A 25,872-nucleotide genomic window follows, 5' to 3' on the forward strand; every position below is an offset into this window, starting at 1 on the left:
CCCTCAAGATCATTAAGTCAAACCATAACCCACCCCAGCACTACCGGACATCCCTGAGAACATCAAGTCCAACCATTAAACCAACCCCAGCACTGCCCCATGTCCTGAGAACCTCATCTCCATCTGTCCAACCCTCCAGGGCTGGTGACTCCAGCACTGCCCTGGGCAGCCTGTTCCAACACCCCACAGCCCTTTTGGGGAATAAATCAGGCCAAATTTCCAATTTCCAGTCTCCATTTGTGATGCTGAGGGTGGTGAGACCCTGGCCCAGGTTGCCCAGGGAGGCTGTGGATGCCCTATTCGTGAAAACATCCAACGTCATGTTGGACGGGGCTCTGAGCAACCTGAGCTGGGTGAAGATGTCGTGTCCCTGCTCATTGGGGTTGGACTGGATGAGCTTGGAAGGTCCATTCAACCCAAACTGTTCCATAATCATAGAATTATAGAATCATTTTGGTTGGAAAAGCCCCTCAAGATCGAGTCCAACCATTAAACCAACCCCGGCACTGCCCCATGTCCTGAGAACCTCATCTCTGTCCAACCCTCCAGCGATGGTGACTCCAGCACTGCCCTGGGCAGCCTGTTCCAACACCCCACAGCCCTTTGGGGAAGAGATTGTTCCTAAATCCAACCTCAACCTCCCCTGGTGCAACTTGAGGCCGTTTCCTCTGCTCCTGGCGCTTGTTCCTGGGGAGCAGAGCCCGACCCCCCTGGCTCCAAGCTCCTTTCAGGCAGTTCAGAGATCAGAAGGTCTCCCCTCAGCTCCTGTTCTCCAGCTGAACCCCCTAGGTCCCTCAGTCGCTCCATCACATTGTGCTCCAGCCCCTGCACAGAACACCTTGAGCTGGAAGAACCCATAAGCCCTCACACTGTGAAACCAGGACACGAGTGGGGCACCAACTCCCCAGCTCGCTGCGGGCTCCCTAAATATTTGATATGTTCTCCTCCGATTTGAGCAACCAAGTAGGAAGAGCAGCAGCAGGAGTTTTCTTTGTGCCTAACTCACCTGCCCGACCGGATTTGGCACCTGTAGAGACCGGTGAGGAGCTGTTACTGGTGTCCCCAGCCAGGGAGGTCCGGCTGGAGTGGAAGGTGGGTCGCTTCAGCTTGCTGCCCGCCGAGGGGGTCACCTTGGGAGGAAGCACACAGAGCATCGTTCAGGGGCCGAGAGCACGTCCGACATCAGCAACCTCAGCAGAAAGACTTTGACATTGAAGAAACGCTCATCTTAACGGTCAAGGAGAACACGAGCTGCTGTTTCAGCAGCGGTTAATAAAATAAAAAGGAAAAAAAGCCCCCAAAATTTGGAAGGCAGTGGCAGCTTGTGCGCTGCAAGCTGATGCGCAGCTATTTGCTGGAAAAAGGAATAAAAGCAAAGCTGCTATCCATTTGGAGATGACAGCATCGTCTGGGCTCAAAAGCTCTCCAAAGAGAGAGTGGTATCTTGCAAAAATAGGTATTTTAGCACCTGAGCAGCTCAGGACCACTTTGGGAGGGCAAATACAACGCAGCGGCTTGAGAAGCGTGTCCCGTTGTCCGGAGACACCGGCTTGGCCGAGTCAGAGGGACGTCAGCGGGCAGGTCCATGCACCCACCGCCAAATTTGAGCATCAGCAGGATGCAAAACACAGCAAGTCTGCTTGGGTCGCATCCTGAAACGGTGCTTTCCCCGACCTTTAAGATGGCGCAAAGGCAGATGGAAAAGCAGCTCGAGGGGCAGTTTGGGTCCCGCCGCTGCGGAATAAAGCGAAGGGGAAGGTGCTGGGCAGGGTGAGGGCACCCGGAGCAGCTGGGAAGGGCAGCTCCAGTTTCTATAACCCCAGAAAGCTCTGGGTTTGGGGCAGAAAAGCGACTGCCCATTGGGTCCCCTGTCCCGGCATTGCTGCAGGGACGGCTCCATCCCAGCTGCACCCCTGGATAAATGTACATTAACAGCAGATCACTACCCAATGAGCTTTAAAGCAAGAGCTGGAGAGGTTTCCCTCTATCCCCTGTGATTTTTGGGAACCTTAGAAACGTCATGAAACTGGAGCTGCAATGGGGCAGCCGAGCGGCGGGCTCGGCTCCGGGGGAATTAAGATCCATTAACACGTGATTGCGAAGGTACCATTTGCATCATCAGAGATTTCGATTCTCATCCTCGATCCTATTTCATAAACATGTTAACAGCAGCAAGCAGGCAATTTAGGGCAGTTGGGGAGGTGCTCCTGGCCTTCTCATGATTAAAAATCATTCTCTTTTCTGCGTGAGCACCGCCGAGCGAGACGCGGTTGTCCCGCCAGCACCGCCAACCACCGACATCCCCCAGGAGCTTCTCATCACCGATCCGCAAGGTCAGAAAAGTCCGCGAGGAGGCTGAAACTTCAAGGGAATCAAAATCTCAGCCCAAATTCACCCTCCTGGGAGCATCAAGCCGGTGGCAGCGCTGGACACAGCAGACGTGCTTCGACACGGTGATGAACACAAGTGCTTCATCGAAATGAAGGCGACGTGGTTACTGTGCATGCGCTGTAGCTGGTTTTCAAGTCTCAACTCGGCTGCTGGATTTCAATTCTAAAAGGCCAAACGTGGCTGCTTTTCAATGCTTAAAAGCTGCTCAAGTTGAAAGCACAAGAGGATAAACATCGCTCTTTCGGTTTGCGAGTGAATCGCACGTGAATTGCAAACCACTGTGCTCTATATATACATATATTTTTTGGTGTTTTAATCCGAGTTTGAAACCCATGAAAAACGCTAACAGTCCGAGCGTTAGCGGTGCTACCAAGCGCTGCTCTATCACAAGAAAAGCGTTAAAACCAGGCAAAAAGGAGGATTTGTCGGTGAGAGCGGCGCTGCGGCCGCGGGCAGGTCCTGGGGCTGCCGGCTCATACTCTACCTCGGCGCTTGGGAGCTGGAAGTCGGAATAATCGAATCCCCTCAGGGGGGTGCCCGCTTTACTGTTTATCAACCAGGGTTTGTCATAACATCGGGAGAAGTGATGTGGAGTCTGCGAAATGGAAAATCCAAGGAGGGGAGGGGGGGAGATGGAAGTGAGTGAAATAAAACCAAAAGAAATGGAAAAGTATCTGGAATGAGGGGGGAAAACGGCACTAAAATGAAACGAGAAGCAAACGGGAAATATATAAATTAAAATAAATGGGAAAAAAAAAACAAATATGATGAAATAAAACATGCATGTGGTGGGGAAGGAGAGACGATGGGTGATGGTTTCTCCCTGCACCATGGCCCTGCCTGGGGGACCATGAGCCGCCACCTGTCACACAACCACGAGCTGGGGCTGAAAACCCATCCTGCCCCATCCCATCCCACCACATGGACAACCAGAGAGCGCAGGAACCATCCAGCTCCTCATCCCCAACCTTCCTCCTCCAGCTCCCCAGGTCTGGAGACCACCAGGATGGGGTTTGGAGGCCACCAGGATGGGGTTCGGAGGCCACCAGGATGGGGTCTGGAGGCCACCAGGATCTAAAGGAGAAGAAAGACAGGGGCTTCACGTGCAAACCCCACCTTGGCTCCGCTGGCCGGCGTGGCGGGGGAGGACGGCATGGAGGCACAGCTGTGGTTGCTCTGGCTGGCACTGGAACTGGATCGCGTCGGGGAGGCTGCTCTAGAGGAGGGTTTGGATCTTCGGCCTCGCGATCGGAAGGGGGTCATCCCCTGGGAGGCTCCCTCCGGCAGGATGAACTTCTCCCGGAGTTCGAGGTTGGTCCGTCCTCGTGCTGGAAGGGGACAAAGGAGAGGAGAGCTGAGGTTTGTGTGGGCTTGATGCCAATACCGGGGCTCAGGAGGTCAGAGCTTACGTAGGGTCTGTTGCGACAGGACAAGGGGTGATGGTTTTAAACTAAAGGAGGGAGATTCAGGCTGGACATGAGGATTAAATTGTTGTCCTGAGGGTGGTGGGAGCCTGGCCCAGGTTGGCCAGAGAGGTGGTGGATGAACCATCCCTGAGACATCCCAGGCCAGGCTGGACGGGGCTCTGAGCAACCTGAGCTGGTGAAGATGTCCCTGTCATGGCAGGGGGGGCACTGGGGAGCTGGGAAGGTCCCTTCACCCCAAACCATCCTGTGATTCTATGGTCCCTGCTGGTGGTGTCTCCCAGTCAGGTCCCATTGCTCATTCACAGACCAGTTCTCAAACTCCAAACACCTCCGTTGTATAAAACCAAGGAGCCCTCTTACCTCTGCAAGGATCGTTCTTCACCAAAAACTCATCCAGGGCCATCCACCCTCCGCCGACGCGAACCATGACGGTGCTGCGCAGGATCCGGACCAGGCGCAGCTGCTGGGAATCGCCGAACTGTGGAGCCAAGGGGACAGTTCAGAGACAGGTGGACACAACCGGGGACACTGGGCTCCTTCCCGCAGCAGGCTGCACCAGGGCAAAGCCACTGCAAACGTCTATTTGATCTGCTGAATACAGGCTAGTTCCAATTTACAAGGAGTTTTTCCGCTGCGTGGTTTTAAGGTGACGAAACCACTCAAATCCTTCAGTTTTAACGCTGGAATTTTTTAGAGCAGCAAAGGAGAATTTGGAATTTGGTCTTTGGATGGGTTTCCTCAGCCAAAATTGTAGTTTTTCCTTTTACCGTGAAGGAAATAGAGGCTGGCAACGCAACCACCCCCCTGGTGCAGCCCATGTGGAAAAGAGCCATCTGATTTATCACCACCGAGCCAGAAACCTCCCGTCATCAAGTGTGAGGCCCAGGGATTCCACCAAGCCTCAGACTTGACCCCACCAGCCAAAAAACAAGCCCCCGCCACAAGAGATCGCCCCGTGAGGATGTTCCGGTGAGTGCAGAGTGATGGGAATCCAGGCAGGAATCCCGCAGCAATGTTGATTAGTGATTGCAATGTTCATTAGTGATTTGAAACACCTGCGATTTCCAAGGAGCGCACCATGAATCGGAAGCATTTGTGTGTTGGTCAAAGGTCTCTAAAGCTCCTGGACGGCCAAGCCCAGGAATTGGGACCTGGGCAGGACCTGGTGTGGATGCAGCAGGTCTACAGAGCACCTGCTGCGATGAGAAGATAAGGGAAATGGCCTTGGAAGGCAAAACCATCTTCAGAATGGTTAAAAACGTGTTTAAAAGAGCAGCAACTTCTTTGCTGGGTGGGTAAGAATGTAAAAAACAAGAGATTAAGTGACAACAGAGAGTGCAAAGCCACACAGATGGGTCATGGCAGGAGGTGACGGCATCTCTGACCCTCCTTCCCGCGGGGACGTGGGACCCTGGATTGCTGCTTCTGCACCAGGGCGCACCAGGGACGGGTCAGTTCTCATCCCCACTGCCACTTTCATGTTCTTTTTCAGTCGCTGTTGAAAATTCTCCTATCATCACTGTCTAAATGAAAGCCAGAGCTCTTTTGGATCCGTCCGCTTCTGACATCCAAGATTCTTTCTTTTATTGGGCATGTTTTTGGTGGGGCATCACCGTTCCACATGCTAAAAAGAAGCTGCACCGTTCATCTCATGATGGGAACGGGGACACATGCGGGTTGTGGGAGCTCTGCTCCCATTAGGAGTTACTCAGTGGGTATGGTGGGGATGAGGGTTTAATTATCGTTACCTATGGGATTAAAGGGGTGGACACTCGGCATTCTCATTCCACGGTGATTGCGACCCAAACCCACCCAGAGCCTGGTACAGCCGTACTTGCACCCCTGTGATTTAATCCAGGTTGCCCAAAGGGCACCCCGAACACAAGCTCACCAGCATCCCAGTGCTCCCCACCAGTATCCCAGTGCTCCCCACCGCAGGACGCTGTGGTTTGCCACTGCTTACCATCAACATCCCTAATGTATCTAAGAAGGGAGCCATGGAGCGAAAAATCTCTTAAATTTTGTCAAATTCTGCTTTTTTCCATTGAATTTTTCCCTTTATTTTGGGGTGCCCCCCTGCCCCAGCTTAAGTGTTCGTCTGGACCAGGCTCTGCTGAGCAGCGCTCACAGCTCATCCTCCCGCAGCACCAAAACCAGAGCGAATGGACACACAAAGCTACATTTGTTAACAAAAACATAGAGAAAGAGTTGAGAGACAGCATCGCAAGGCAAACTGTACCTGATTGCCGAGGAAGAACTACGGAGGGGGAAGAGTTGTGGGGGGAGAGGGGATGGGGAGGGGGAAGGAAAGTGCAGAGGAAGAGGAGGGGAAAGAAAAAACAAGAAAAACATTTATGGGATTAACAGTGCAATAATCACGAAAACTGTTAACTGCGGGGAGTTAGAAATCTGGGGGGTTTATGGTATTTGGGTGGAAGGGAGAAGCTCGAGGCCGGTGCAGATTTGGGGGGGGGGGTGAGCCCTGTGGTTTGGCTCCTCCCGGTTGGAGCATCACCCCCAAAAACCCGCGGGCGGGAACGTGGGCAGCGCCGCCAGCTCCTTGCGCCGGTTCGACCTCGGGGAACCATTCGAAACATAAACAAGCCATGTTACAAAGAGATTCTTTAAGGAAATTATTCTCCCTTCTTCGGGAGGCCGCTAAGAAAAACACCAGCGTAAGGTACACTCGTCCGCCAGCAGAAGTTCAAGGGCGGGCGCGGTGAATGCGGCGTTTCACGGGGCGGCGGGTGCCCCAGAACAGGGACACTTTTATGTTCTCCCGATGCGGGGAACACCCTGGGCAAACACAGCTCAGCCGCTCCGTCCCCCACACCACGCTGGGCACCCCCAAACGGGGACCCCTCCCCGGGTGGGGAGGGGGAACAGGGTTTGTGCCGCCGGGGCAGGATTTGGCCCCCTCTGCCTTACCCGGTATTTGTTCTCGCCGATCTGCTCCACTTGGAACCTCTTGGCACACTTGCACTGGGCCACTTGCCGGGTGACCTGCCAGCAGCAAAGACAGGTAAGGGACCAGGATTTTGCACGTTTCCCCCCAAAAAGCTTGGATAACACACAGCCCTACACAGCCCTTCAAAATCACACTAGGTACTGGTGGCACCAGTCAATTATTTTAGCTCAGCACCACCACAATCCTATTTTTTCCCCTCCTTTTTGTGTTCCCCGCTGCCAACCCGCAGCCTGAGCCACCCGCACGCCCAGCGCCCGTCTCTTTGGGTGCTTCACCTCGTCCTCGATCTTGTCGGCGTCGGTGGTGGGGCGGTAGGCATCCTTGTTGGGATGGAGAGCGGCCACAAACTCGTAGTAATCGATGTAGCCGTCGCCGTCACGGTCAAAGATGTCGGCAACCGCCGTCATCTCCAGCTTGGTGGTGGGGAACTCTGGAAGGAGAGAGAAATGAGGGGCTGACGGTGGGACCTGATCAGAGTCAGAGTGTCATCTGCATCTCAGTCCTTGAGCAGGGACAACCTTGTCACACCAGGGTGGCCAGGGAGGGTGTTGGACTCTGCTCCCCAGGAACAAGGGACAGGAGCAGAGGAAATGGCCTCAAGTTGCACCAGGGGAGGTTGAGGTTGCATTTAGGAACAATTTCTTCCCCAAAGGGCTGTGGGGCATTGGAACAGGCTGCCCAGGGCAGTGCTGGAGTCACCATCCCTGGAGGGTTGGACAGATGGAGATGAGGTTCTCAGGACATGGGGCAGGGACAGGGGTGGGGGAGCAGTTCGACTCAATGAGCTTGAGGGGCTTTTCCAACCAAAATGATTCTATAATTCCATTATCATGGAACAGTTTGGGTTGAAGGGGCCTTCCAAGCTCATCCAGTCCAACCCCAATGAGCAGGGACATGACATCTTCACCCAGCTCAGGTTGCTCAGAGCCCCGTCCAACGTGATGTTGGGTGTTTTCATGGATGAGGCACCCACAACCTCTCTGGGCAACCTGGGCCAGGGTCTCACCACCCTCAGCATCACAAATGGAGACTGGAAATTTGGGCTAATTTCTTCCCCAAAGGGCTGTGGGGCATTGGAACAGGCTGCCCAGGGCAGTGCTGGAGTCACCATCCCTGGAGGGCTGGACAGACAGAGATGAGGTTCTCAGGACATAGGGCAGTGCCGGGGGTGGGTTATGGGTGGACTCCATGATCCTGCGGGTCTTTTCCAACTAAAATTATCCTGTGATTCTATTTTCCAAGCTCCGTCCAGGCAGGGACTTACTAGAGGCCAGGATGCCGTCGATAAACTCCTGCCGGGTGATCTTCCCGTCTTGGTCTTTGTCGATGCGCCGGAAGAAATCCATGACGCGGGATTTCTTGTGGTTCATCCAGCGCATGTATTTCTTCCGCCAGACGTCGAAGTCAAAGTTTGCAAACTCCTTCAACTGGAAGGGAACCCGCGAGAGTCAGCAGGAGAAACCCCCGCAGGAGCAGCACCCAAACCCACCCGCCCGGGAAGGTTTATCTGGGTTAATTCAGACGACCCTCGTTAACGAGGGGACTTGGAGGAACAGAAGGACACATAGCGCAGCCGACAGCCATCGACACGGGATGCAGCATCCCCCAGGGTGGGACAAACACGCAGAGATATCAGCTACTCGCACATGGACACACACACACCCCCCACTGTCCCTGCTCGGGCTTTTGGGGACGCTTCCTCGGCCGGGATTTCACCTAACGACTCGCCAGGGTCTGCCCGGGAGGAATCCCCATCGCTGGCACCATTCTGGGGACAAACCTTCCCTCTCCCTTTCCCTCTAAGCGGCCAAGAAGGGATTTTTTGCTCATCTTCCAGGTAAGAGAGCGGCTGGGGCACAATCTCAGCTCTGCAAACACTGGCCCAGCAGCCTCTGACGAGCCTCTCGCCCTCCAATTTAAATTAACACCCCCCCAAAATGACTCCCACAACCCCAGCAGCTCACAGCGAGGTGACACGACAATTTGTATAACTCTTTTTAGGTTGTTTTCTCTAAACATTCTCGGGAGTTCAAAGCAACAAAGAAAAGAACATTAATACGTAGAAACTGAACTGACCTACAGCAAAAGCAACAAAAGATGAAAAAACCAAAAATAACCACTCACTTCTGGGCATAGCTGCTTTGTTAAGCATAAATGAAAACAAAAGTTCCATTAGATGTTTGGGAAAAGATAAGAGACAGTAATTGTTAGACTAATTACTAGGAGCAAAGCAGGCCTGGCTGCCACTACCACTACAGATACCGACTGCAGGGGTGCAAAGCGGTTCATTAACGTTAATTACAGGAGGTAGTTTTCAGAATGAATATTGAGCCGGGCAATTGAAGAGGCAGCAGAGATGTAGGGAATGCGGCCGGTACCTCCTCCAGTCTGTCCAGGGCATCGTTGAGCTTGCGCTGCCGCTCCAGCGCCAGCAGCCAGACCTGCTGCCAGCGCGCCGAGAGCTGGTTGATCCGCGGGTTCTTGGTTTCCGACTGGGAGATGATGGGCATGCTGGGCGGTGCAGCCTGGCTCAGGGATTTCCCTGGAAAACGAGGGAAAAGGAATTGTTTGAGGTGGCGGTGGTGGGTTCGTTGAGTCTGAGTGGGTCAGGAAAGAGCAGCGATGGGATATATTTTATTATTGGGGATTCCTGTTGGGCGCTGACTTAGAGAAAGGACTTTAAATAACCCAAAACCTCATCGCAAAGCGGCTGCAGAGAGAAAGCGAAGAGCAGCGACGGGGTGTTTTGGCAAATGCCACCTGGATTGTCCCCTCCCAACAAGTCCCAACCGCCTTCCTGGTGGCTGACAATGCAGGATGCCTCGTTAATTGATAATCACAGTTAACGAGCTTCCTATGCGTTTCATTTCCTCCATGAGCTGCATATAGAGCACAGACGTACTGTTGCTGCGGGACTTGTCGATGAAAGGCCCGTGGGGGGGCTCGGTCGCTTTCCTCTTGTATGTCTTGGTGACCCGGTCCACGTCTGGCTGTTTCCGTGTCATCTCCTCCATGAAGGACTGTCAAAATATGGAAGGGACAAGAAAACGTTGGCAGTTTTAAGATGTTTTGAGTCTCTTGCTGCTCCAGACCCTCCTTGGGCCCTGTGAAGCCTGCAAACAAGATGGGGGCATTATGGGGTCGGTTTGGATCTGCCAATGCTGCAGTTTGTCCCCTGAGGTGGCTTTGCTGCCAGGTGACAGCTCTGGTTGGGTCACAGGCTGTTTTCATAGCGACTTCCCAGAGAAGTTAATGCCTCCTGCATGGGGGGCAGGAAAAAACGCCTCCCAGCCCCTGAGTGCTCACCTGGTGTTCGGAGATGAGAGCTTTGACCTGATCGATATTTTGTGGCATTGAGTCCTGGTCCCGCTGGATCAGGGTTGTCTCAGCCCACTGGATCCAAGCCAGGAGCTCTTCCAGAAGCTCCGCGTTCGCCACCAGCTCGGAAAGCGCCGACTCCAGTCGCTGCTGGTGCTGCTTCGCCCACGTCAGAACCTGGTGGGGACGCAGAGGTGACCGTGAGCCTGGGCAGGACCCACCACCACACGGACAGACCTTTGAGCAGTGGTGATGGGACAAGGGGTGATGGTTTAAACTAAAGAGGGGAGATTCAGGCTGGACATGAAGAAATTGTTGCCCTGAGGGTGGTGAGAGCCTGGCCCAGGTTGGCCAGAGAGGTGGTGGATGAACCATCTCTAGAGACATCCCAGGCCAGGCTGGACGGGGTCTGAGCACCCTGAGCTGGTGAAGATGTCCCTGTCATGGCAGGGGGGTCACTGGGGGAGCTGGGAAGGGCCCTTCACCCCAAACTATCCTATGGTTCTATGATTCTCCAATCCCTGCTGGGACCACCAGCCTGGAGGACTCACCTCCTCAAACCTGGCCCGGATGATGGTGATCCAGTGCTTGATGGTGGTGATGCAGTCGGGATGGCAAGCGGCCAGGATCACCTCCCCCATGCCCACCGCTGCGTTCACATCCACTCTCTTCTCCTCCACTTTCTTCATGAACTCCTGGAAAAGCCCAAATGAATCATTCGCTGATATTCCCCACTGTTCATTTTTGCTTGGGTCGCGTTTCAGAGCTTCCCCGCTACCTTGTGCGTGTCGATGAGGGACTGCAAGGCCTCAGCGTCGTCGGGAAGCGCTCCCCGAAAGCGCAGGGACTGCTCGGCCTCCGACAGCCACTCCAGCAGCCCGTGCACGGCCGTGCGGAACTCCTCCGCCTGCGGAACAAGAGCACCACGTTAGCCCTCCTTCCCCAAAACAGGACGCTGCACTCACTGCTGGGAGCTGCAGAGACAAAGGGCTGAAAGGGACTTGAAAAACTCATTTAAAAAGTGGAAAACAAGCCCTACGGCACCCACAGACGGGTCCAATAGCAGCCAGCACCTTCCTCCTCTTCAGCTGCACCGCAGAACTAAATGCTTTTAAAACCAGCACAACTACCTGTATTCTGATCGACTTGGCACCTTGGTAGTTTGTTCTGTAAATTGCCTACTTGATATTAAAACTACTCAAAACTCTCTGACTTATTTTTTTTTCAGCTTCAATCTGCATCTCTCTTTTGCACTTGACATCAGCAAACAGCGGTCTCTGATCGCCGCTCTGTTCCCACTGTGCACGCCAGCGAGATCTTCTTGTCCTCCCTTTTCACACTAGCTTTTATCAGCTCTTCTTTGGGGAAAAGAATAAGGAAATAACTGACACCAACCCACTGCTTTGCAGTTCTCACTGGTTACTGCTGCAGGGTTGGGGTGACCTGCTCAGCCAGGAGATCAGTCCCTGGGCAAAACCATCTTTGTCTGAGGTTGGTATTGACCTCTTGGAGCCCAGCAAAGCTTTCCGAGACCATTTCCACCCGCAGCTTTGTGCTCACCTGTTTCAAAGCCTGCTCCAGGCGGGTCTGCTTGGACACGGACAGCTTGCACACCGTGTCCCAGCGGTTGCTCAGCTCCTGCAGCTGCACCTTCACCCAGGTCGTGTCGTCCCGGCTATTCTCAATGAGCTCCCTGCCGGAACGTTTGAGCACCTGGACCGTCCCCGTGCGCTTCCCCAGCTCCTTCTGGAAAACCTGGAAGGACAGAGGGCAGAAGCCGAGCGGGTGAGTCAGTCCCAGCAGGTCGATCCATGTGGGGAAGGAAAAACAGGGGGCACATCTGAAATAGTCTGGAATTGGGGTTCTGTACCCGCATCAGGGATCCATCACACCATGGATTAATGTCCATATCCATAGTTTATAGACACTATAATTCAGCTAACTTTTAAAAACAAAACCCTCAGCATATCTGACTGATGGCATCTCAGAGGAGCAGAGCTCCATCTCCTCTAACCTTCCCAGCAATGTAAATGTTTCTTCTCATTGTTTTGCCCTATTTTTGTCCTCCTTGTCCACCGCAGCAATGCAGAGCAGCGAGACGCAGCTCCGCAGCGAGGCACCAACTTTGGCTTTTGGAGACAACAAGCCCTGCTCACATCCCAGAGAAGAGATGGGAAAGGCGCTCTCACCTTGTGAGCGTCCATCAGGTTCATGACCAGATCCAGATCACCATGGACCGGCTGGTCTTCAGCTAACTGGGGCTCCACCTTGTAGAGCCAATCCACCAAGGCCTGCAGCGCATCCATGAACTGCCCAGAGAACAAGAGGGCTTCTTCCAGCTTGTGCTGCCTGGAAAACAAGCATCCCTGTGAGCTTCCATCAACAATTCACCTCCGTTTGTCATATCCCAGTGACCCAACTGCCCCATGAAATCACCTCCCCACCCCTGCTCTCCCCTTTGATAAGAGTCTTGGCAAACAAGCGCTGTTGGTGCAACGTTGGGCTGGACTCACCTTTCCACAGATTTGCCGCACACCGTGTCCCACTTATCCCGGACTTCTCCCAGTAAATTGTCCAGCTTTTGAGTGTCATCCGCAAGCAAGGCTTTCTCCTTGAGGGCTCTGCCCGTCCTGATGGTAGTGTCATAGACGGGCTGCTTCCCCCCCAGCGTCTTCTGGAACTCCTGGGAAGCGGAGAGAAAACAAAACTGCTTCAGAAAGCCTGGCCTTGCCTCTCTGAAGACACACAGCGCTCATGAAGGTCTCCAGCTGAATGTTTTCCATGGTAGTGCAGGTATGGATGAGACTTTCCCCTGTCCTGACAACAGAAATGTCACCCTGCTCCCCCCTTCCACCCAGCGTCCAGCACCCATGTGGCTTGCGCAAAGCTCCACCTTGTGTTTGGAGAGCTGGAGCTTGATTTTGTCAGGATCATTTGAAATCTCCAGCTCAGAGTCCAGGTGATTCTCTGCATCCTCCAGCCAATCAACCAGTTTCTTCCAAGCTTCGTGGAACTGCAAAGAAACAGCAGCAAAGTCTGAATGGTAACACTGGTGGTGTCCCCAGTCCCTTTCTGGTCTTGGGATCTCCTGCTCTCCAAGGCTGACAACACCTTGGGCTCTGTCGCACCCTTCCCACGTTTCTCACCTGCTTGGCTCGCTTCCTGGCATCATCGAGAGCCCGTCCCCGCTCCACCGAGCGCTGCACGACCTTCTCCCAGCGCGACTGGACGCTCACCAGCAGGTTCTTGATCAACACCACGTCCTGCTTCTGACTGAGAAACTTGAGCTGGTTCCCGGTTTGGTCCAGCTCGATGATGCGATCCCGGTGAGCGTTCACCTCGTTGGCAAACACCTGCGGATGCCAAGACGTTCTCCTGTCCGCAAGGGGACGTACCCGCGAGCACCCAAGGGTGCCACCCTCATCCCCTCCACCCCGCGGAGCCGCTGGGTGCTCACGGGGCCAGTACCTTGTGCTCGTCGATCTGGGCCAGCACGGCAGCGAGGATGAGGCTGGCTGGGGGCGCGATGTTCAGGCTTTGCTCGGCCAGCGTCAGCCAGTTGATGAAATCCTGGAGGGAGTTCTGGAAATCCGTGGCCAGCGCTAGAGCCTCCTCCAGCTTCGCCTGTCGCAGCGAGGAGGGAGAAAAGGAAGGAGAGAAAACAAAGCCACAAGACGGAGGGTGAGGGCTCAGCATCCACGGTTCCGCAGACAGAGGCGGCCTTTGTGTCACCGCCGAAACCTCCCTCGAACAGGAACCTCATCAGCCCCGCAACGCCGCTTGTTTCCCAAGGGGAGGGGGTTCTGGTGAAAGCCATGGCTTGCTTTCCAAACAAGAATCGCCCCTGGAAGGGGGGAACTCCATAGGAATGCAGCAGCTGCCGTGTCACCCCCAGCACGGGATCGCCATGGGAGAGCGGCTCGGTGAACAAGGTGGGGGATATTTTGATGGTAACAGCTGCGCTGCAGCAAATTTATTCTGGGCCGAGGCCACCGCGTCCCTTGTTTTATCTCATCACCGGCCAAAAGCCTCGGAAGGAGTCAGCTCGGAGGAGGATTTGGCCCGCTGGCTTGGAGGGGACCAACAAAGGCTGCCTTTCAGAGCCGCGGGACGCTTCTTCCCACCGCTCCTCTAAATTAACCCAAAACGCTATTTTACTCTCATTTTTCTCTGTGATTTAACCAATTCCGACAACTATTTATAAAAAAAAAAGAAAAAGCAGCTTTATGCTCAGACAGCACCACCTGAAAGACAAACTCAAGCTGTGCAACCAAAGGGTTGTCCAAAAATCCCCACCCTAGCCTCCTCCCCAGCCCCGATGGGCTCCATCCCCCACGGGAAAGCTGAGCAGCAACGCTGGGAGCGACCAGCTCATGGGACAAGGGCAGGATGAGAGGAAATGGCCTCAAGTTGCACCAGGGGAGGTTGAGGTTGGATTTAGGAACAATTTCTTCCCCAAAGGGCTGTGGGGCATTGGAACAGGCTGCCCAGGGCAGTGCTGGAGTCACCATCCCTGGAGGGTTGGACATGGAGATGAGGTTCTCAGGACATGGGGCAGGGACAGGGGTGGGGAACGGTTGGACTCGATGATCTTGAGGGGCTTTACAACCAAAATGATGCTGTGATTTCATGACCCCACCAAATTACCTTTCTCTCCTCCATCTTGGTGCTGACCAGACACCATTTCTGCTCCAGTAACGCGACGCTTTGCTCCGTCTTGGAGCCGGAGCCCGAGTCATCACGGTTCAGCAGCATCAGGCGCCCCTTGGCCAGCAGCTGACTGTACACGTCCTCCTTGGCTTTCAGCTGCCCGTACAGCTCCTGAGAGGGGGACACCACCCAAGGGTTGGATAAAGAAAGAGCCCAAAGAGGGGCCATGACTCACTGAGACTCAGGGTGACAAGAAAATAAGGTTCAGGGCAGGCAGCAAAGTGACAGCCGCGTGTCACTGCGAGCAGAGACAGGTGCTTAAACCATCATGATGCTTGTCCCAGGCATCAAGTGGAAAATTATCGGTAAGAAGAGAGCAGAGAAGCACTCTTCTTCCCATCAGATAAAGAAGCCAGAAGTTTTGATGGTGATACTTGACAGACAGGAGCCTGCTGAATTAAAAGCACTAAAAAGAAAATCTCTCCTAAGAAATTACCATGTGGGCATTGAGTTGTTCCCGGGCAGTTTCTGGCAGACCTCCTGTGGGTTTCGATGCTGACAATTGGCTCTCCATCCTCGTTAGCCACAGGAGGAAGTCTTCAATCTCACCATGGAAACCCTGGGCCTGTTCGGGAACATATAATCGTCCACAGATCAGATGATATCAGCTGCCATTGATCATGCGCCAGGATTAACACTGTGTTCGCTCCAAAAACCAGATAAAGCGGCAGAGCTGGATGCAGCAGCACTTTGGTTATACACGATATATCCTTAGCCATGTCTGTGCTGGGGTCCTGTGGTGCTTTTCCCCCTGCGCTGGGCACTGGGGAAGCCAAACCTCAAATCCTGGGGTCAGTTTTGGGCCCCTCACACCAAGAAAGCCCTTGAGGTGCTGGAGTTGAGAGAAGAGAATGGAGCTGGGGAAGGGGCTGGAGCACAAGTGTGATGGGAGCAGATCTGGGGTTTAGAGGAGGTTGAGGTTGGATTTCGGAACAATTTCTTCCCCAAAGGGCTGTGGGGCATTGGAACAGGCTGCCCAGGGTGGAGTCACCATCCCTGGAGGGCTGGACAGATGGATATGAGGTTCTCAGGACATGGGATAGCGCTGGGGTTGGGTTATGGTTGGACTCAATCATCTTGAGCATCTCTTCCAACCAAAACAATTCTATGATTCCGGGCAGGCTCCAAACCACTCCAGGACTAAAAGTTAAGTGAAAAACCTGCCTAAAAATAATCCCAGTGTGTCTCTAACTTCTTCCCCACTTCATTTCTCCCCAAAGCAAAGGGGAAGCGGACCCTCCACAGCAAAGCACCACCCCAACGCATCTCCCTGACCTGCTGGAGCGTGGACTGCAGCTGCTGCTCCCTCTCCTCCGTCTTCTGCAGCACTGACTCCCAGCACGAGTTGAGCGTCTCCAGGCGGTTCCGCAGGCTGCTGGCGTCATCCCCGGCGCTCGACTCCAGCAGCTCGTTGCCCGCTTTGTTCACCGTCTCCACGGTCGCTTGGTGGGCCAGGACATCGTTCTTCAGCACCTACACGGGACACGGTAGCAAACGTTGGATGTATCTTTCAGACACCCTCTTAATTCCTGCGCGTTCTCATGGACTCGAACCAACCCAAACCCTTCATAAGAAATAAAATCCTGCAAAGGGGATGGATTAAAAATGGGCCTGGAGCGGGAGTACTCACATGGTGCTTGGCAAGTTCAACCTCGATGACTTTTGGGTCCCCATTGATGGGTTTTTGAGCATCAAGCAGCTCTTCAGTGTGGGTCAGCCAGGCCATCAGCTCTGCCAACGCGTGCTGGAACTGGCCCAGTGCCAGGAGAGCGGCTTCCAACTTGTGCTGGGCAAGGACAGGGATGGAAAAGGCAAGTTGAGGTTGGGAAGGATGGAAAGCATCCCAGCAAACTTCAACCTTGCGCTTTTGAGAGCCCAGGGCTTCTCCCTACCTGTCTGTGAGCAATTTTCTCGCCCAGATTCTCCCAGAGATGTTTCAGCTCTGTCAGTGGTTCCTTTATGATGTCTCTGTCTGTCTCATCTGTAGCTTTTTTTAGCATCAGTTCACCTTGGTGATTAAGCTTTTCCATCTCAATCTGCTGCTGGTAAACCTCCATTTTAAACTCCTGCCAAAACAAGCCGGACAAAAACCAGAACAAAATGAATCACTGAAATGTGAGCCCTATGATGTGAAGCAAGTGCTGGAGAACTGGTCCCACTGGTACCTTCATCTCGTTCATCTGCTCCTTCACCGTGTTGAGGTCCGTGCCGACAGCAGACATGTTGCAGAGCTTGATCACGGCGTTATCCAGCCAGTCAAACATGGCCTGGATGGGGTGAGGACACCGTTAGCAACGAGAATGGTGAAGCGTCCTCCCCCCTGAAGACAAATCCCATCAAATATCTGGATGGTGGGATGGATCCCTCCCTGCTATGGGTCAGGCTGAGAGAGTTGGGGTGTTCAGCCTGGAGAAGAGAAGCTCCGGGGAGACCTTACTGCACCTCTCTGTACTTAAAAGGGGCTGATAAGAACAATGGGGACAGACTTTTGAGCAGGGCCTGTTGTGACAGGACAAGGAGTGATGGTTTAAACTAAAGGAGGGAGATTCAGGCTGGACATGAGGAGGAATTGTTGTCCCTGAGGGTGGTGAGAGCCTGGCCCAGGTTGGCCAGAGAGGTGGTGGATGAACCATCCCTGGAGACATCCCAGGCCAGGCTGGACGGGGTCTGAGCACCCTGAGCTGGTGAAGATGTCCCTGTCATGGCAGGGGGGGGACTGGGGGACATTTGAAGGTCCCTTTGACTCAAACCATTCTGTGATTCTATGATGTGCTGTTCCTTGGAGCTGGTTGTTGAGCTCAGGCTCTATCAGAGGCTGCAAACCCTCGCACAGGAGACATTTTCTGCTTTGCATTTGTGCAAATCTCAGCACATACCAGGGCGAGGATTCGCAGGGGTGTTCCCAAGCTCTACCCACCCCACACCAACAGCCCTGCCTCTTACTTGCAGCGTATCTTGGTATTGCACAGCCGACTGCATGGCTTCTTCCAGCTTCTCCAGCCTCTCCTTCCACATCTTGTTTAGATTCTCCCACGCGTTGTTCATCTGCGGAACACAAGATTGCCCACAAAATTCGCCAGGCTCTTTGACCAGAGCTCCCACTTGCTCCTACGTGATTTTATCTGCTGCTTTTCCTACCTCATCAATGCTCTTTTTCACTTCTGGTTTCTCAGTTTCGCCACAGGCAAAAATTAAATCAGTTCCAAGGAGTCGGATGAACTCCAGCTCCTCGTGCAAGCCGTCTGTCTCCTCTTTAATAGTCTGCATGGAACACAGAGACAAAAGAAAAGTGGTTATTATTAAATGCTCTTCCAAAATTGCCTCGTGAACAGGAGGGTCCTTCCTGCTCACCAGCATCACCAGCATCAAACTAGTTTGCTCCCAGCTCTGGCCACAGTGGAACCAGCGCTGTGTGTAGGGGTTGGGGAATAAAATAAAGTAAGAACATCTGTATTTGGCTCGACATGTGCCTGAACTCCCTGGCTGAAGATGTTGTTTACAAGAGATGTACTGTTTACCAGGGTATTTTGTCAATATAGCTTTTGAGACTCTGAAGTTGCAAAGCAAAGTGTTTATGGAAGGGAAATAGCAAGGACAAACTTAGCAAAGCACAAACAAACTCACTCCCCAGTGTCTGAGTCAAGTCAAATCCACCTGAAGTGGATTTCACCACTTATTCGAAACAACCAACACCACACAAATCCAAACCCATCCAGCTTTACACTTATCTCCGGTCTAACCAAAATCTAAATATACACTTCCCACGCTAGACAGCACTTGGGTGCCTTCGAGTGAGACTGGGAGCAGCGCCACACAAACTCCTGCATTGAAACACGTGGGCAGCCAACTCTGACCAGACGCGTGATAAGCTTCCCAAAACAGCCACAGATGAAGGGATTTAAGCATCTTTTCCTTGTCTGAAACAGGAGGTTGCTCCAAATTGCGATGGAAATAACATTTCGTAACCCAGCTGCCTACAAGAGTGTTTTGCAGCCACTTCTGGCCACGTTGGTATCTAAGATCTGTCCCAGTTGAGCTCACAGGCTGGTGCAGACAAGCTCCAGCCCCACAGTTCTCACCTCGGCTGCCTCCACCTGCTGCTTGATGATGGAGGGGTCAATGCCTGGGCTCTCAAGGTCATGAACGATGTCCTGCGTGTCTTTGATGGTTGTCAGCAGGGCTGCCATGTCGTACCAGAACTTCTCCGCGAGCTCCAGGACATCGAGGAACTTCATTTCACGCTCCTCTGCCCGAGCTTTGATGTCCTCCCAGAAGAAGACCATCTGATCCAACTTATCCTGGATGACTGAGGAAGGGAAGGAAAGCATTCCGTGAAGAAGGAAACCCTTTTACAACTCAAAAGCGTTTTGCAAACACTTCCCATTTAGAAACAGCCAAGAGAATATTCAAATGGGAATTAAAGACAACCAGGACTATCGGAGCATTCACTTGGGACATGAGAAACTGCAGCTTGCAGAAATAAAGCCTTTATTTATGTGCAGGCGAGCTAGGGGCAAATTTGCCCACACACCCTCCATCCAATGACCCTCTGTTCTGGTCACCTCTAGCGTGAAGTCTACGCTCGGTCCATGAGCCGCTGTTGAGCTGCCAACAAAGGTGCCAATTAGTGCCAATCGCGCTGACAGGTCTTTTTGTGCTGGGGATGTTCCTGCCTTCCATTAGATGCTGAATTGACACCAACAAATCATTTCACAGGGGCCACCAACGGCTGCCACAAGAGAGCAGCTCTGGTGAGGGCTCATCTGAGCTGAAATCTCCGCCTGAGAAGCCACAAATGGTTCATTTTCCTCTGGCTGATGCCACCCTGTCTGCTCCACATGGAAGCAGACACCAGTTTCCATACAGAGGATTCATCCTTCCTCCTAAGGCTGGGAGACCCTCTGAAATACACCCCATGGACACCAAAGCCTTCCCCAACAGAAGCATCTGGGTTGGAAGAGACCCTCAAGATCGAGTCCAACCCAACACTGCCATTAAACCATAGGCCCAAAACTGACCCCAGGATTCAAGGTCTGGCCTCACCAGCACCCAACATGATGGGAGATGGGTGCTGTGGGTGCTGGGGTAGACGCTGCCACCGGCACCTCCTGTTCAATCCACCCGCAGGTACCTTTGGCTGCCAGGTCCTTGTCCGCTCCCTGCGATCGGCCGATCAGCTCTTCCCCGCGGCGTTTCAGGGCCTCGAAGGACGGCTGCAGCTTCTCCAGCTCCACCGTGGCGTTTTTGTTCTCGCTGATGCACTCCCGGATCTTATCGACCTCGGCGGGGATGAGCGGCGGCATCCGCAGGCGGGACGAGAGGCTCTCCAGCGTCTCCAGCATGGGCTCGATCTTGTCGTGGAACTGGAGGAGAACAAGTCCATTAGGGTAAGATATGACCGAGCAATGCTGTGTCGCTCCCTGAGTGTGCAACAGCCCTTCGCGGCCTCTCGGAGAGGACAAACATGGTCTGCAACAGCAAATAAACCTGCAGCCTCCTGTTCTCCTGCCTCCGCTTCCCTTCGCTGCACCAGCTCGAGCTGTATGGACCCACAGAGCTGGCACAGGTAATGGGGAACAAACACGGCAGCGACTTATCACCGGGTTCAACCCGATAAAATGCACATTTTGCCCTCGCTTTTTGCGAGCAGCGTGGTAAAAGAACCCAATCACAGAATCACAGAATGGACTGGGTTGGAAAAGACCAAGAGTCCAACCCTTGGTCCAACTCCAGTCCGTTTACTAGATCATGGCACTAAGTGCCATGTCCAACCTCAGCATGTGTGCAAAGATGGTGCTGGAAAAGCGCCCGTGTTTGGTGCGGAGGGAAATCAGCTCCATTTGGTGCAACAGCAGCAGGAATTACACCCAGCAGGGCAGCGGGAGCTGCGGGGAGGCTGCAGGTGCGGGGAGCAGCGAGCTGCCGCAGAGCCGCGATGTCACCCAAAGCACAACCAGAAAGCCAGGAGTGGGACAGGAAGGGGATCTAGCAGGATTTATTACTATTATTTAATATTTTGTTTTAAAGAAAAGTCAACTTTGGCCTTAAAGACCCCAAACCATCTCTGCTGGTGAACACAGCCCTGCTGGTGTTCACCAAACCCCAGGCTCTACCAGCAGAGACGGAGACAGGTTCTCGGTGCAAAGTTGATCCGGGGGCAACAAGCAGGAGCAAACGGGCAAGTCCAGCCAGAGCAGGGGGCTCCAGAACCGCTCCGAAAGCAAAACCTCCGCTTTGCAGGAGGCATTTCCCAGCAGCATTTCCCACGGCCCCGACCAGGCGGCAACGCGACAAAAGCCATCTCAGAAAAGGGGTTTTTCAGGTCCGCCAAGTGAATTTGTAAGCGCGTTCTCTGCTGTGCGCGGACCAGAAGTCAAAGTCTGGGTGTACAATCGAATTAAGCCAAAGGAAGAGCGTAAATGAAGATGGGGGGTGGTGGGGCTTACCTCCGTAATCTGCAATGGTGGGACGCGGTCAACACAAGAATGAAATGGGACCACGTGGGGAGGACAGGCGGCAACACACAAAGACAACACATTCCACAATGGGGGTGAGAGATGAGACGGGAAGGGGGTGTGGGGGGGGAAAAACTCGGAGTTAATACAAGTGCAAACCAAGAGAAGTGACTACACAATACAGGAATAAACAAAATAAACACCCAGACGCAACAAAACCAACTGTTCTACGGTAACATAGGGCGGAATGGAACAGAATTAGGGGTCGTAAACCCTCGGCGGCTTCTCTTCACCGCTTTTCTGGGCTTTAGCACCTATGGTGTCTGCCTTTTGCTTCACATCTCCGCTCCTCCAGCCACCGATGTGCCCTGGAGATGCTCAGACCCTGGAGAAGACCCTTCACTCTCCCATACAAAGGATCCCGTGGCTGTTCGCTGCACACACAGCTTATCAGAAATGAAACTTAGCTCTCCAAGCTCTTTAAAGAGCCTCTCCGGGCCCTTCTAACCTTGGGTGGATGCCAAAACAGCCCCGTTTTGAAGGAGCATCATTATCGAGGCTGTAAAAATTTATTACCCTCTTTACCACGGCAAGATTCAAATGCCTTCACCCCTCCTTTCCCAGCAGGAAAATCCCCCGGAGGCATCTGACCACACTACGCCTTGTAAAGGGTTTTACACCCCCTAACACGCAGAATAAAACCACGTTTCAAAGCATGTGGCTCCCCCAGGGGACCGTGATGACAAGACGTGGCTCCTTTGCACCCCGGCGTACCTGGGTGGACTGCGAGACGGCCTCGTCGAGCGCCAGCGCGCGCTGGCACACCTCCTCCTTGATTTTGGCGTACATGGCCTCGGCCGTTGAGTATTTGTTCTGCACCATCTCCCCTTCCTCGGGGTTGAGGTCCTTGAGCTGCGGCCCGATTTTCAGCAGCTTGTCAATGTGCGGCTTGTGTTCAGCAATGGACTCTCGCAGTTGCTAGGGAATAGGATGGGGGATGTTTAGTTAGGAAGCTATTGAAAGCCACTGTCTGTTTCAACACTCCAGGAGCAGCGATCGTATCTGGTAGTGAAGCCTCACCGCTGATTTCTTGTCCCGGCGCCTGCCAAGCACATGGCATTTGGATTTTCCATACGCGTGCATGGTTCAGCACCCGGCACGGTCCTGAGCCCCCCACAGCCCCATGGGAAACAGCTCAGAAAATGCCCTTTGCAGCTCGCTACCTTAAAAGCAGAAAGCGGTTCTGCCCCAGCACGGGCAGGCGGGGGATGCAAAGGCTGCCGGGCTCCCTTGGGCGCAATCTGGAGCTCTAATGGAACTAGTGATTGCCACATGGCGCGCTCATGGTGCGCCTGGGGGACATGGGCAGCGTCCCCAACAACAGAATGGGGGGAAAAATAGGAAAAGAAAACAATAGGGAATAAAAAATAGGGGAAAAATAATGGGGAAAAAAAATAATGGGGAAAAAAAAAAAATGGGGGAAAAAAAAATGGGGGAAAAAAAAATGGGGGAAAAAAAAATGGGGAAAAAAAAATGGGGAAAAAAAAATGGGGAAAAAAAATGGGGAAAAAAAAATGGGGAAAAAAAAATGGGGAAAAAAAAATGGGGAAAAAAAAAATGGGGAAAAAAAATTATGGGGGAAAAAATTATGGGGGAAAAAATTATGGGGGAAAAAATTATGGGGGAAAAAATTATGGGGGAAAAAATAGGAAAGCGGTGCTCTCAGCCCTGCAAGCACTACCCCTTCATTTAAGACAGAAGGACTGATGGCACAGGAGATGCAACCGCCGCATCCTCTTACCCTCATGTCCTCCTGCTGCTGCTTGAGCTGCTCGTGGTCGATGGCCGGGGGCGGCAGCTGCGACAGCAGCGTTTGCGTCTCCTCGATCCAGGGGTTCAGCTCCTCGTAGGTCTCCCAGAACTGGTTGACCAGGACCTGGGCGCGCTCCAGGCGCGCGTACCGCTCCGAGTTGAGCTGGCTCACGGCTTCGTACTGCCGCACCAGCGCCTCGGTCTTCTCCTGCAAAACACAACCAGAAAAGGTTCAAAAGGGAGGTGAAAGGGCCCAGGAAAAGCGCCAGCTGGAGGAGCAGCCTTTGGTGGCTTTCCATGCGCACACGCTGTAATTCCAATTAAAGCAGCCTCAGAAACCCCTGCTATCCCCCCACCCCATCCTCAAATGCTACAATAAAAATATGCAATAAAGGAAAGTAATAAATGCAAAGAGATTTCTAGCGCTAGTGGGGATTACTGAGGATGGAGTCATTTTAAACTAGTTAAGGCTGTGGAAGAGCCGAGCGTTCGTTTTCCCAGCGCGGTAAATAGCAGAGGGAGCTCACCTGGAGAACGGCTTTTTGCTCCTCCCCGCACGTCCCGAAGATCTCATTGCGCTGGCTGAACAGTTCATCCATGGAGTCTTTGTGCCGGATAATGTCGATGGAAAAAGCCTGCAGAAATGGGCAAAGGAAGGGGAGAGATCAGAGTGGGACCCCGCGCCAGCAGAGACCGCGCAAAACTCAGCACAGGCGTCCTGCCGCGCACTGAAAACCTGGCCGAAAATGCAGATTGCTGCGTGCTTTGCTCATGACTCATCTACATCAACCTCGCTCTTTTGCAAAGCCTGGAAACAGCTCTTGGAATGAGGTATGTCAGGCAACTTCCACAGCCAGGGTCCTCAAAAGCTCCGCCACCCATTCGTTAGCGACCACGTTAACCCACCCAAGCGATGCTCTCCAGAATTGCATCTACCAATAAGTCTGCCATTCCCAAGGTCCACGCGGGAAGCCAAGCTGAGCTCAATTTAACTTAATGCTCAACGTTTCAGTCCCCCTCCCTCATAATAATGTCTTTTTTTTAAATCCAATAAGCCTGTTCACTGCTCTGATTGCCGAGGCTGAGAAGGGAAGAAAAGGGCCGTTTATTTAAAGTGCACGTTCTTTCAGGCATGAGCTCATCTCAAAGATAGAAACAAAAACCACCCCAGCGTCTCTTTGTTCCACGTCTGGCTGCCGGGGGGAAACGAGGAGTCCCCCACTGCAAGGAACAATGAGCAAAAAGCAAATGTAAAAGCACACTCATTAATCAATATATACATTTCCCTAAACCCTTCCCAGGCAGAGCCCGTTCCAGCGGCTGCGGGAAAAGCCTTGGGAAGGAGCAGCTCTCTCTCAAGCATCCATCTGCTCTAACCCACTGTGCAAAGGTTTTGGCTCCTGCAAACACACAAGAGGCTTTTTCATTTAGAAACCCAACACTTCCTTTCTCTAAATCCTTTTTCTCCCTCGTTTTTTTTTTCCCTTTTACTCACCAAGGACAAGTGTTGCATCTCCCCCAGTGCCACAAACCCCAGAAGCTTCTCCAGGGTAAAGCCAACCCCTTCCAAACCCAACCCGCATCCATCCCTCCTCATCCCTGAGTGCGCACGGACCTTCTGCACCTGCAGCTGGGCCGTCGTCTGGTCCTGCTCCAGGCGGATGGGACCCAGAGCCATCAGCTTCCGCGTGGTCTCGGCCACCCAGGCCAGCTCCGCGTCGGCCGCCTGCTCGTACTGGGAGAGGACACACAGCGCAGGTTAGAGCACACAGCAAGCTGGGGATGGCAGGAGATGTGGGGGTACCCAGCGGGATGCAGGGGACAAATCCCTCATGCGGACATGCGCTGGTGGGGACTTTGGGGTGGACACAGGTTTGCGACTCAACACTTTGCTCTGACACAGCTCCTGGAGTTAGTTTGGGGGCACGGAGCATCACTGCAGCATAGGGGGAGCCACCACCCTTCTCTACACCCTCCCCTGCCCATGGGGAAAGGGACGACTCTATTTTACACGCTGCTTTTGCTCGCACATTCAGCATTGTGGAGTCCACGCTCAAAGCCAGCGAGGGCAGTTAATCACCACACTCCACAGCCTTCAGTCTGCGCAGAACAAGACTTTTTTGAGATGACCATTCACCTGGAACAAACCCCCGTGCTATCACAACAGAGGGTGATGTTCTTCCAGGCCTGAATGTCACCTGTGATGAGTTTTATACCATCTACATCACCCACATGAGCAAAAGTCTGTAGGCAGGATAACGTGGTGTTGCCCTGGAGTTGTCCCCTCCAAACCACATGCAATGGGATGGGTCAGAAACCAGCCCCTCTGACACAAGCTGTTGGTGGGACCAGTTAATACGGTGGTGTTGCTGATGGCATCCAGCCCTTGCGTTGGGCTGGAGCAGTTCCGATTTGCCTGCTCCCACTCTGCTGAGAAACCCCATCAGCCTCTGGCCAGGTTATTCAATTACCTGTTGAGATCTCTGAATAGCAGCATCGATTTCTTCCACCCTCTGCTTGATGGTGTCGCTGACCAGCTTGTAGCGCTCGTTGGTGTCCGACACGAGTTTATCCAGCCCCTCGCGCGCTCGCCAGGGCACCAGCTCCAGCAGAGCTCGGCTCACCTCGTTCACCGTGTCCAGGACGAGCCGGTGCTCCATCACCTCCTTCTTCAGCTCCTGTGGAAGGGAGATGTGTCTGTCTCAGTGTTCTGCACGTGTCACCCCTCTCCAGCTCTCCAAAACAGTGAGCAAACCCCCACCAGCTCCCACCCTCATGTCCCCACCAGCTC

At 53.4% G+C, this 25,872-nt stretch overlaps 1 protein-coding gene across 5 annotated transcripts in view; it reads right to left on the reverse strand.

Moving 5' to 3' along the window:
• Window positions 1-25,872, reverse strand: part of MACF1 (microtubule actin crosslinking factor 1) — a 130,719-nt gene that overhangs the window by 501 nt on the left and 104,346 nt on the right. For 2 of the 5 annotated variants that reach the window (XM_080357750.1, XM_080357749.1), the window contains exons 65-98: window positions 25,553-25,759; window positions 24,697-24,816; window positions 23,609-23,716; window positions 23,071-23,289; window positions 22,044-22,247; window positions 19,946-20,177; window positions 18,894-19,120; window positions 17,953-18,075; window positions 17,758-17,859; window positions 16,980-17,081; window positions 16,707-16,880; window positions 16,445-16,600; window positions 16,090-16,287; window positions 15,251-15,379; window positions 14,752-14,925; window positions 13,573-13,728; window positions 13,251-13,457; window positions 12,998-13,117; window positions 12,618-12,787; window positions 12,294-12,453; window positions 11,665-11,859; window positions 10,883-11,011; window positions 10,656-10,799; window positions 10,093-10,281; window positions 9,689-9,806; window positions 9,165-9,328; window positions 8,051-8,213; window positions 7,062-7,216; window positions 6,747-6,821; window positions 6,058-6,075; window positions 4,179-4,296; window positions 3,508-3,719; window positions 2,876-2,986; window positions 1,007-1,130 (exon numbers count right to left, since the gene is read on the reverse strand). In XM_080357750.1, coding sequence (XP_080213876.1) covers window positions 1,007-1,130; window positions 2,876-2,986; window positions 3,508-3,719; window positions 4,179-4,296; window positions 6,058-6,075; window positions 6,747-6,821; window positions 7,062-7,216; window positions 8,051-8,213; window positions 9,165-9,328; window positions 9,689-9,806; window positions 10,093-10,281; window positions 10,656-10,799; window positions 10,883-11,011; window positions 11,665-11,859; window positions 12,294-12,453; window positions 12,618-12,787; window positions 12,998-13,117; window positions 13,251-13,457; window positions 13,573-13,728; window positions 14,752-14,925; window positions 15,251-15,379; window positions 16,090-16,287; window positions 16,445-16,600; window positions 16,707-16,880; window positions 16,980-17,081; window positions 17,758-17,859; window positions 17,953-18,075; window positions 18,894-19,120; window positions 19,946-20,177; window positions 22,044-22,247; window positions 23,071-23,289; window positions 23,609-23,716; window positions 24,697-24,816; window positions 25,553-25,759 — 5,203 coding nt within the window. The remainder of the gene's footprint in view (window positions 1-1,006; window positions 1,131-2,875; window positions 2,987-3,507; window positions 3,720-4,178; window positions 4,297-6,057; window positions 6,076-6,746; window positions 6,822-7,061; window positions 7,217-8,050; window positions 8,214-9,164; window positions 9,329-9,688; window positions 9,807-10,092; window positions 10,282-10,655; window positions 10,800-10,882; window positions 11,012-11,664; window positions 11,860-12,293; window positions 12,454-12,617; window positions 12,788-12,997; window positions 13,118-13,250; window positions 13,458-13,572; window positions 13,729-14,751; window positions 14,926-15,250; window positions 15,380-16,089; window positions 16,288-16,444; window positions 16,601-16,706; window positions 16,881-16,979; window positions 17,082-17,757; window positions 17,860-17,952; window positions 18,076-18,893; window positions 19,121-19,945; window positions 20,178-22,043; window positions 22,248-23,070; window positions 23,290-23,608; window positions 23,717-24,696; window positions 24,817-25,552; window positions 25,760-25,872) is intronic. The other 3 variants (XM_080357751.1, XM_080357752.1, XM_080357753.1) reach the window with 3 other exon arrangements.

Source organism: Nesoenas mayeri (assembly GCF_963082525.1).
Source record: "Nesoenas mayeri genome assembly, chromosome: 21".
Classification (NCBI taxonomy): Eukaryota; Metazoa; Chordata; class Aves; order Columbiformes; family Columbidae; genus Nesoenas; species Nesoenas mayeri.